This window comes from Aquarana catesbeiana, linkage group LG10 (genome assembly GCF_042186555.1).
Source record: "Aquarana catesbeiana isolate 2022-GZ linkage group LG10, ASM4218655v1, whole genome shotgun sequence".
In the NCBI taxonomy this organism is placed as follows: domain Eukaryota; kingdom Metazoa; phylum Chordata; class Amphibia; order Anura; family Ranidae; genus Aquarana; species Aquarana catesbeiana.
The window spans coordinates 113419940-113432121 of record NC_133333.1 but is presented as its reverse complement, the minus strand read 5'-3'; the positions used below and the strand labels follow the sequence as shown (position 1 = coordinate 113432121).

Here is a 12182-nt window from a genome sequence, read left to right as displayed (position 1 = left end):
GTCGGGATAACTGAAGCACCGCCAGGCCGTCATCTGCTACGGGCCGGGCGGGAAGTGGTTAACGAGGTATTAACATCTCCAAGAAAAAACAGAACATCGTCTGCATACAGTGCTATCTTGGCCTCCTCCATTTGCCACCGGAACCCGTGTATATCTAACTGTGATCTAGTCATAATTGCTAGTGGTTCCATTGCAAGAGCGAACAATAGAGGGGACAAAGGTCAGCCCTATCTCGTCCCTCTCTCCAGCTGAAATAATTCTGAGTATTCATTATTAATTTTTATTTTAGCTCTTGGTTCGCTATAGAGTATTTTCACCCACTTGATAAAGGAGGAACCAAACCCAAGTCTCTCTAACACCCACCATAAATAGTTCCATTCTAGGCTATCAAAGGCTTTAGCAGCATCCAAGGCCAATATGGCCCTAAAGCCTGCAATGTCAGTTGGGATCTGCATGTTTAGAAAGACTCTCTTGATGTTGGTACTAGTTGATCTGTTGGGGTACACGGGGTGTATCAACTTTTGAATACATCCATTTAGACGGGTTGCTAGGACTTTAGCCAAGATTTTAACATAAGTACATAGTAGTGAAATTGGGCGATAAGAGGATACATCCAATTGATCTTTCCCATCCTTGTGTATTACAATAATGGTGGCTTCCGACATTGAAGTGTTTTCTTTGATGGCCAAAAAGTTCAATTTTAGTCTCATCAGACCAGAGCACCTTCCTCCATACATTTTGGGAGTCTCCAACATGCCTTTTCGCAAACCCCAAACGTGCCATTTTGTTTTTGCTGAAAGTAATGGCTTTCTTCTGGCCACTCTGCCATAAAGCCCAACTCTATGAGCTTACGGCTTATTGTCGGCCTATGTACAGATACTCCAGTCTCTGCTGTGGAACGCTGCAGCTCCTCCAGGGTTACCGTAGGTCTATGTGCTGCCTCTCTGATTAATGCCCTCCTTGCCCGGTCCGTGAGTTTTGGTGTGCAGCCGTCTCTTGGCAGGTTTGCTGTTGTGCCATGTTCTTTCCATTTGGTTATGATAGATTTGATGGTGCTCCTAGGGATCATCAAAGATTTTGATTTTTTTTTTATAACCTAATCCTGACTTCTCAACAACATTGTCCCTTACTTGTTTGTAGAGTTCCTTGGTCTTCATAGCAGTGTTTGGTTAGTGGTGCCTCTTGCTTAGGTGTTGCAGCCTATGGGGCCTTTCAAAAAGGTGTGTATATGTAATGACAGATAGAGCTGGCTGATTTTCTTCCAAAAAAGAATCTGCGATTTAAAAAAAAAATGAGATTCACGATTCAAATCGAGCTTTTTTTTTTTTTTTGATGGACACTCCTGAGGAGCTGCAGGCAGGAGTTTTTAGGCGAGGCCGCGGCTTCGGCCTAGTCCGCGGCTTCTGGCCGTGTGGACTAGGCCGAAGCCGCGGCCTCGCCTAAAAACTCCTGCCCGCAGCTCCTCAGGACCGGCGCGGTGTCAGCGCCAGTCCTGGTGAAAAAAAAAATTGATTGGCTGAAAATTTGAATCGATTTTACCTCTCAACTCGATTCAAGTTTCAAATCGATTTTTTCCCCAGCCCTAATGACAGATCATGTGACACTTAGATTGCACCCAGGTGGACATCATTTCACTAATTATGTGACTTCTGAAGGTAATTTGGTTGCACCAGAGCTTTTTATGGGCTTCATAAGAAAGGGGTTGAATATATACGAACATGCCAATTATCAGTTTTTTATTTCTGAAAAATAGTTTTATGTATATATTTTTTAAATTTGACTTCACCAACTTAGACTATTGTGTTCTGATCCATCACATATAATTCAGATTAAAAAAATATTGAACTAAAGGCTGTAATGTAATAAAATAGGTAAAAAGCCAAGGGAGTGAATACTTTTGCAAGGCACTGTAATTGTATACAATGGATGGCATGAAAGGATGTCATCCATTGTTTACAACCATCATGTGATCTGCTATGATTGGTCAATGGTCAAACGGCACCAGCAGAGAGCTGGTACACTGATTAGTCATCGGCTGTGTCCGGTGGCAGATTGCGCCGATGTGGGGCACCTTCTGAGAGGATGTCATATGAGCTTCAGCTTCATTAACATGCCATCAACACCGATGATCTGAATCTGCACACTGGGTTGTCTCTGGAGATGAACTGCTGCATATGTACAGACATAAAGGCAGGAAATGTATTTAACTCAAAAATGTTTTAGAGGGACAACATCATTTTTCAATTGGGGTGGTGGTACAGTGGATGTCCATTTTGTTACTAATAAATGTTAGCTTTTTGTATTTTAAATAAGCAATACAAAAAGGGGGGCTCAGCTGCAAATATGTAAAATCAAAAAATGCTGCAATCAAACAGTCCTTAAATAGTGAGGAGAAAAAAGATGTAAAATAAATAAGATGCTCTGTTTTTGACTGAGATATTATCCTAAAAATGATTGGGTAACAGATGCAATGAACAATGTGCAATAAGCAAAATGAAACAATAGTGAATGTTCAAATGGAAAAGTGTTACTAGATAAGTGAAACTCTTGTTGCCTAGAACGGTGTATCAAGTGAATTACATCAAAAATAATTTTTTGGATAAGTAGCCACGAGCTGTTCACAAAATATGACAAATAATAAATGGTGCAAAAAGTTAATAAATAGTCCAGTGCTCCACAATTCAGTATGTTTAGTGAAAAGATGATGCTCCAACTTTCCCACATGCAAATACAACAAACTGGTGCAGCTGAAATAATTCACAATGAAAAGTGTGTCACCGCTGTGCTCTATATGTGGAAATTGGCCGCTTACCGAATCAAATGATCCCACCAAGAGATCATATGCATGTAAGTGGAAGCGCCTCTGAAGACAAGTGGTCAGCCAGCTCCAGTGAACGCATCCAGGTTTATGGTGCTCCTTAATCTCATTAATCACATCATGTGGTTATAAAAGATAATGGAAGACGCTCATAGTGCATTCATGTGTATAAAGCCGGTTTATTAAACAAAAATTGCACTTACCTCAAGGACAATGAATTAGAGCGAAATGGGATCAAATCTTGCACGGCCGCCTGCAGTGCAGTCCGCGCTAGTTGACGTTGCTTTGCTAGCTCCAATCCAATGCGTTTCCTCTCAGAAGGCATCAACTGGGATGAAGGTTACGTATTTGAGCCTTCATCCCAGTCGATGCCTTCTGAGAGGAAACACATTTTGTTGTATTTGCATGTGGAAAAGTTGGAGCATCATCTTTTCACTAAACACCTTGAGTTGTGGAGCACTGGACTATTTATGAACCTTGGCTGACCACTTGCCTTCAGAGGCGTTTCCACTCACATGCATATGATCTCTTGGTGGAATCATTTTGATTCAGTAAGCAGCTAATTTCCAAATATAGAGCACAGCGGTGACACACTTTCCATTGTGGATTATTTCAGCTGCACTACAGTTTGTTGTATTTGCATGTGGGAAAGTTGGAGCATCATCTTTTCACTAAACACATTGAATTGTGGAGCACTGGACTATTTATGAACTTTTTGCACTTTTATTTGTCATTTTTGTGAACAGATCGTAGCTACTTATCCAAAAAATATATTTTTGCTGTAATTCTCTTGATACACCGTTCTAGGCAACAAGAGTTTCACTTATCTAGTTACACTTTGCCATTTGAACATTCACTATGGTTTGATTTTGCTTATTGCACATTGTGTTTTGTAAGTTGGCAAGACGGGAGGATACAAGTTCAGAGAAGGGGTGGATTTTAAACAAATGCTGGCAGATTTTGGCAGAATTTGCATTTAGACCTTTTTGTTACAAGAAGGTCATTACATTCTGCTAGGTTGTCTGCACATGGTGTGGGATTTATGGAGTTTGATATATTAGATTGCACTGTGGTGAAGAAGCACATTGTTTAAACAGTTACATATTTGAATACTGAATTTTGTTTTATTGTAGCTTAGGTGTATGTTTTTAGATAAAGGAGAGTGCACTAATTATTAGCTGTGATTGTAAGTACAGATTGCATCAATGATAAACAATTGAAAAGAAAAAAAAAAGCACAGGTGAGCACCTATGGGTGACATTAGTTATTTGACTAAATGAGTAAAGTTTTATTCTGGAAATTTGATTGGTAGAGATCAGTGGCAGTTGAATGCTGCATTTATAGAGGCCACCATCCTTACTTTCATTGATATTTATGGAATGTTTTCCTTTTATCGGTATTCATTAAATTCTTTCTTTTTTACAGTGAAGAATCATGTCCGCGATTGATTTCCCTGCCTTTTCTGTAAGAATAATTTTTTTGTTCAATGTTGTAGCATGTAGATTGTAATATACATTTATATTACATATAATTAATTCAATGTTATGTCCATCCTTTTTTCATATCTTCAGCTGGAATGACAAATCGCAGAATCTACATTATGTGATATTTCGCATGTTGGAAAGCTCAGAATCAAAAATGTTCATTTTTAAGCAACCAACAGATACAACAAGGTATTGCAAGAACTTATTTAAGTTGATTACTATTCATTGTGTTTTGCTGTGAACATTTTTGCATCATGCTTTTAGCATACCTGTATGAATCTGACGGCAGTTGGATGGTTATTAAAGGAAAATTGTAATATTTTGAGGTCAATTTTATTTTATTTAAGTATACAAGGTGATGTATTTACTATTAATTTACAACCATTTTTTCTAATGATGAACATTTTTTATAAGATGCACCCCAACAACATTATGTGCTTTCTAAGGTGATCACATGAAAAGGAGCCTAGAGCTCCATCTACTGGTGGAAATTTTGAATACAAAGCATTGACCTGCAATATATAATTTCTATAGCCTGTTAGGAGTGTTGTAGAGCTGTATTGTATCCTCGAGAGACTAATGTTTTTGCCTTTTTTTATTCTAGAGTTACAAATGATTTTTTGGCAGTTGAGTTTGGAAACTCCGTAATCAGCAGCACAGATGACAATCCAGAAAAATGGTAACTATAAAATGGCTGCATAACTTCCTATGCAGAAATCACCAGACCTTCTAAGGGTCCATTCACACAGGGCCCTTGACTGCATACCCCATGAAGGACCATGTTTTCCCAGCATGGGGATGCACAGGTGTTGCACGCTTCCCTGTGCCTGAAGTCCATACAAGTCTATTGGGACAAGTGGCTGCACAGTCTGAGCTCCTGTCCCAATATGACATGCAGGTGTGGGTCACCGAACGCACATGGGGAATTTGTGGAAACCTTTGGCAGCAGCATTGTCAGTCGGGGGGAGGGGGGGTAGTGTTGTTAAATGGACTAGCAGATTTAAAGTGGTTGTAAACCCTTACATATACCCAGTGAAGTGATTGGCCTCAGGTGATACACAAGAGATTAAACCAATCCTCCTACATAGGTTGTACCTGTTTGTTTTTTTCATAGTTACATAGTTAGTCAGGTTGAAAAAAGACACAAGTCCATCTAGTTCAACCATAAAAAAATAAATAAATAAAATAAAAAATCTCATACAATCCCATATACCCAATTCTATACCCACAGTTGATCCAGAGGAAGGTGAAAAAACCCCCAGAAAATCAGGATCCAATTTGCTACAGCAGGGGAAAAATTCCTTCCTGATCCCAGAGAGGCAATCGGATTTTCCCTGGATCAACTTTACCTATAAATGTTAGTACCCAGTTATATTATGTACATTTAGGAAAAAATCCAGGCCTTTCTTAAAGCAATCTACTGAGCTGTCCAGAAGCACCTCTGGAGGGAGTCTATTCCACATTTTCCCAATTCTTCCTGTGAAGAAACCTTTCCGTATTTGGAGATGAAATCTCTTTTCCTCTAGACGTAAAGAGTGCCCCCTTGTCCTCAGTGTTGACCATAAAGTGAATAACTCAACGCCAAGTTCACTATATGGACCCCTTATATATTTATACATGTTGATCATATCCCCCCTTATTCTCCTCTTCTCAAGTGTGAACAAATTCAGTTCCTCTAATCTTTCCTCATAGCAGAGCTCCTCCATGCCTCTTATCAGTTTGGTTGCCCTTCTCTGCACTTTCTCCAGTTCCCTAATATCCTTTTTGAGAACTGGTGCCCAAAACTGAATTGCTTATTCCAGATGAGGTCTTACTAATGATTTGTACAGGGCAAGATGATATCTCTCTCTCTGGAGTCCATACCTCTCTTAATACAAGAAAGGACTTTTCTCACTTTGGAAACTGCAGCTTGGCATTGCATGCTATTATTGAGCTTATGATCTACCATAAACCCCCAGATCCTTCTCCACCATTTATCCCCCCAGTTGTACTCCCCCTAGTATGTATGATGCATGCATATTCTTAGCCCCCAAGTGCATAACTTTACATTTATCAGAATTAAACCTCATCTGCCACAGAGTCGCCCAATTAGACAGTGCATTGAGGTCGGCTTGTAAATTGGAGACATCCTGTAAGGACTTTATTCCCATGCATAGCTTAGTGTCATCTGCAAAGACAGAAATGGTACTTTTAATCCCAGATCCTATAGCATTTATAAGGATATTAAAAAGTAAGGGTCCCAACACTGAACCTTGGGGTACACCACTGATGACCTTAGACCATTCAGAGTAAGAACCATTAACCACTACTCTCTGAATTCTGTCTTTTAGCCAGTTTTCTATGCATTTACAGGCTGATCTTTCCAAGCCTGTAGACTTTACCTTACACATGATCCGTGTGTGGGGAACTGTGTCAAACGCATTCATAAAATCCAAGTATACTACGTCCACAGCCACCCCTCTGTCCAAGGTTTTACTTACCTCCTCATAAAAAGAAATCAGGTTTGTTTGACAACTTCTGTTTTTCATGAATCCATGCTGTCTGTTGCTTAAAATATTTTTTTCCAGCAAGAACTTGTCTATTTGGTCTTTTATTAAACTCTCCAGTATCTTCCCGACTATACTAAACTAACAGGTCTATAGTTACTTGGTAAAGAGTTTGTTCCCTTTTTAAATATAGGCACCATATTGGCCCTACGCCAATCCAGTGGTACTATTCCCGTCAATAATGAGTCCCTAAAAATTAGATACAATGGCTTTGAAATGACAGAGCTCAATTCTGCTAGGATCCGTGGGTGGATGCCATCTGGTCCAGGTGCTTTATCCACCTTTATTCTGTCTAAATATTTCTGGACCAAATCACTTTTGAGCCATTGTGGATCATTTGGGGATGTGTCATTACATCCCCATTATGGACATTTCTTTTGGGATAAAGATTTTACATAAAACTGATCATTTCAGGCCCTCCCCCTGCCAGTGGTAAATGGTTTGTCTCATCCCTATAACTGAGTCATCTGGGATAGAGTTTGTTTTTTAGAAAAACAACAAACTTACTGGACAGATCTCCAGATGAAAATAGAAGAAAGAAAGCTTACCCACTTTGAATGAGAATTGCGCAGTCATGCAACACTGTAACCATATGAAATTTTTATCTACTTTTTAATTTTTTTTATTTTTCGCAGACCTTTCTTTTGGTGGTAATTAATCACCACTGGTTTTTTTTATTTTTTGCTCAAGAAACGGAAAAAGACAGTAAATGTTTTTTAAAAAAAAAAAAGGTATTTTAGTTATAAAATTTTGCAAATAAGTACTGTTTCTTCTTCACTGATGTGCGCTGATGAGGCTGCACTGATGGGCGCATGAGGCTGCACCTGTAGGTGGCACACAACCTGTTTGTAAGGATTACTAAAGCTGCTGTATCCCATTATGTAATTGAACAATTTAATTTTACAGGTAAGCTAAAAACTCAATTTTTATCTTTTGTGGCTGTTGAGGAAAATATTCAAGTGAAGTTTCTGTGCACAGAGTTCAGCTTTAAGGAATTTGAATTAGAGAGTTAGAGATGTGCACTTCCTGTGTGGATTGATGGTCCTGACCCTGACCCCTTTTATATATATATGTCATAATTAAGTGCCAGTAGGAACTTGCAGGAGGGGCAGCACCAGAGAACCACTACCAGAAGTGTTGTACTTTGCAGATTACAGTGTCCCAAGATTCAAGCCTCCTGTGCTGCAAATGAGTAACTAAAAGTATTTGGGCACGTGGGCATTGCTAGGATTGTGAAAAACCTGGGATGCCCAAAGGATAAGAATGAGGCAGCATGCTGCACCATGTGGTGGGTGTGGCCACATGGTGCTAACAGTTAGTGGGGCTTAAAGGGGCATGGTTAAATAAAACCTGAACCTGTTCACAGAAAACCTATATGCCTTCTGTCAGCATAATATGCCTTAAAGCGTTTGTTAACCCAAAAAAAAAATGAATCCTGCTTCTTTAAAGCATGTTATATGACACAGTGCATGTCCTGTGTCATTTGGCCCCCTGTAACACCTAAAAAACCTATCTGACACTGCCAGTTTCTGCCCTCCCCTATGTAAATTGACTACTGTGTATCGTGGCTGCTGAGCCTGACACCGTGGTCAGTTTACGTGCCTCCATCATCACCCGAAGCCTGCTATCTGCTCTCCTCTCTGCTCCTGTATCCTCCTCCCCCCTCCCCTCTCTGTCTGTTTGCTTGTGACAGTGCCGCTCCTCCCCCCTCCTGCTGCTTGCATAACACAAACCTGTACACACCATCAGCACTGCCTCCTATTGCACTGTTCCCCTCTGTGTATGATTTATAAATATAAATACTACAAATACCTCATTTCACAGCCAAGATTGCAATCACATGACCAGTCACCTCCTCCCCTCCAGACTGACGTCAGCAGGGAAATCTCGGCCCCTCCTGCTGCATCTGTCAGAGGAGGAAAGGAGAAAGCTGGCTGGTCATGTGATCGCAATCTCAGCTGTGAAATTGGGTATTTGCAGCATTTATATTTATAAATCATACACAGAGGGGGGCACTGCAATAGGAGGCAGTGCTGATGGTGTATACAGGTTAGAGTGGCTTAACCACTTTCATTTTTGTGTCACAGGGGGAAGTCTAACAGACACGCTCATTTAAAAAAATAAATTAAATCCTATTACATGTGCCTTTCTGCACACAGCGTCCCTTTAGAAGAGTATATAATGTACTTAGAGTACAGTGACCAGGAGTATATCATATAAAGCCATCCATGTACAGTGTGCAGTGATCAGCAGTATGAAATGTACACCATAGTGTCTATATTGTAGGCTTCAGGAGTGTATGACACTAAGTGTAGGGCATGGGAGTGTGATGCGCAGAATGCAGGGCTCAGGACTACGTGATACACAGGGTTCAGGCCTTGGGAGTGCTTATCACACAAGCCAGTGTACAGCACACAACATAAAAAGGACCACCCCCTCTCAAGCCCATATGTACTGTCCCACTGTACTGTAGGGGACAGTACAGTACTCCGCCAACATTCTCAATTCCCACTTTGTGCACAGAACCCCTCCCGGTACAGACCCCCTCCCTCCCCACCAGTAGAGACCCCTTTCCCCTCCAAAACGCACTCTCAAAATGCAAGAGAAGTGTCTGGATCATGGATGTGTTTTACAAGTGATCCAAGGGTCTGGGAGATGGGGAAAAGATAGCACAGATGGTAAAGTGAGCTAACATTTTAATATAAGTTTATTGGCTTCGGGATGTCCAAATCAATAACCAAGAAAGATGTGGATAATTTAAAGTGATGCTAAAGTCTTGTGTTTTTTTTCTCTTTAAAAGATAACAAACATGTTATACTTACCTGCTCTGTGCAGTGGTTTGCACAGAGCAGCCTGGATCTTCCTCTTCTCGGGTGCCTCGCTGGCTCTCCTGGCCCCTCCCTCCTGTCGAGTGCCCCCACAGCAAGCTACTTGCTAGGGGAGCATCCGAGCCGAGCTGTTGCTCTGTGTGTCCGTTCGGACATGGAGTTGTGGTTCGGCCCTGCCCCCTCTCTCTCCTGATTGGCTAACTGACTTTGATTGACAGCAGTGGGAGACAATCAGGAGGAAGAGTCCTGGACGGCCAAGTCAGTCGTGCACATCGTTGGATTGAGATGGGGCTCGGGTAAGTATTAGTGGGGCTGGGGGGAGGGGGGCTGCAGCACAGAAGGTTTTTTATCTTAATGCATAGAATACATTAAGATAAAAAAAACCTTCTGCCTGTACAACCACTTTAAGTCTAACAAGATGTACACTAGGTAAATTGAAAATCAATGATAATCTTTTTTTCTGCTTAGTCACTACAGCTGTCTGGATGCACGTTTCTTTGAAGATGATGTTATAACTGTAATACTAAAAGATAACACAGCAACTGAGGTAAAAGATAGAATATTGGCACAGATGTCTTTGTCTTCTGTGTTCTCTGATGAAGAGAGAGACTATCAGTTCATCAGGGACAAAAATAGGAGGTAAGCAGTTAAACTTTCTTCATGTCATGTGAGCACTTTGCTTCCCACCTCGGTAAAATCTGGCTAAGGTTATTCAACATAGATGGATTATCACTGTCCAATCCCTTCAATTTCCTGGATGCATGTACTCTTGATGTCCTGCTTTTTTTAAGTCAAGCTGGCCCTATGTTCACAGCAACTACTAAATGTTAAAGTAGAACTAAAGGGAAAACTTTTTCATTTTGGAGTAAAGTAAAGGAGGGTCATCGGTTTTGTCAGTTTTTTTGCCATCTGTGTCCCTTTTGGAGAGATTTCCTTTCATTTACTGACCCATAGCCATAACAGGAAGTGAGAGAATTCTTGAGGGAATCCCTGGCTACCAGAACTATTGAAAGTTTTCCCCCTGGTTTCTGTTCTGGGGACAACCTAAAATTTGGGATTTCTCTTTTAATTTAACTTTTGATGTTAAGGGATAAGTTCACCTTTAGGAACATGTTATACGTTCAACATGTTTTTAGGTGCAACATGTAACATTCTTCCAATGGTGCAGCTGCTGTGCAATCCCCCCCTCCCTGTGGCAGCAGTACGGGGAGAAGTTCCCCCATGCTAGCTGTGTCACTTTTTGAAATCGGCGCAGCCGTGTGGTGCTCTGCTCACATGGCAGCATCCTTCATTCACAATGCTCTGTGTGTGAATGAACTACAAGCCCTGACATCCTTTGTGGCTGCCGGCTTGTAGTTCTCTGTGGAGCGCCCTGGTAGATCATTGATTCTTCCTGACAGATTGTATCCGCTTGCCCATAACGGCTGTGCAGGCACCCAGATTCTCTGACAGATCTGGAGGAGACCTGCGTGGCGCCAAAATAAATGCACATTTTTTTTTACCTGCAAAATAATGTGCATTTATTATTTTTTTCTGAAAAGTGAACTTCTCCTTTAACAGTAAATATGACAAATCAAGAGGGCGCATAGGCAGCAATTAGACCCTGACAGGTGTTCTAATTATTCTCCACTCTGTCCAAAACTAAAAAAAAGTTTTGTATTTAGTTATATCTTAAGCAAACCTGTGCCATTGCCAAACCTGTGCCATTGCCAAACCTGTGCCATTGCAGAATCTATAACTACATCCATTGTAGTAAAGTGTGTGAAATATGTTCATAAAGTTGTAGCAAAAAAGCTTGTAGAGAATCTTATCAAAACTACTTTCAAGGACAAGTGATAAGGTTCCTGAAAATGAAAGTTCATTCTTCTATCCAGGATGGACATAGCAAAGTTTGGAGGTAGTAGAAGGCGTCATGTAAGAGAATGTCTGCCCAGTGTATATACTGCGGATCTGCAGCAAGCTCATGCAAGAAGATGTCAGAGTGCAAGATGCTCTTTTTCATTTTCCAGTCATTGAAGCATAAATGTGCCTCAAAGAATAACATTTTTTTTCCTTGTCAAAAGAAGTTTATTGAGTATACAATGTTATAAAGATACATAAAGTAAGTTTACAAGGATCTATAAAGTAAGCTCATTGTTTTACAGTAGGGTTTATATAGGTAAATATCATGAAATTTCAAATATTAAACATTGGGTTCACGTAAAATTAAATTAAACATATATATCATTTCCTTAGTTACTTTTGTAGGTATTTAAATGATTTATACCTACTATACATATTGTTTACAAGTAGAGTGTATATAGGTCAAATAAATTCTGATAATGAGCTTTAATCGTAAGGTGGAGAAAAGGAAAGAGAAAGAAGAAAAAGGGTTGAAAGGTAGAGGTATGGTCCACAAGGTTGTCCCGCTCGTCAGTTTATTATTCTTTTTAGTTCTCTTTGAAGCCTTAGAATGGGTGTCTCTGTAAGTCATTTAATCTGTTACCATGGCAACAGGACAGAGTCA

General features: G+C 40.4%; 1 protein-coding gene across 3 annotated transcripts in view; it reads left to right on the top strand.

Moving 5' to 3' along the window:
* ANAPC4 (anaphase promoting complex subunit 4) overlaps positions 1–12182 on the top strand; it is a 170924-nt gene that overhangs the window by 141976 nt on the left and 16766 nt on the right. For all 3 annotated transcript variants that reach the window (XM_073602472.1, XM_073602470.1, XM_073602471.1), the window contains exons 24-27: positions 4244–4282; positions 4390–4491; positions 4907–4981; positions 10145–10315. In XM_073602472.1, coding sequence (XP_073458573.1) covers positions 4244–4282; positions 4390–4491; positions 4907–4981; positions 10145–10315 — 387 coding nt within the window. The remainder of the gene's footprint in view (positions 1–4243; positions 4283–4389; positions 4492–4906; positions 4982–10144; positions 10316–12182) is intronic.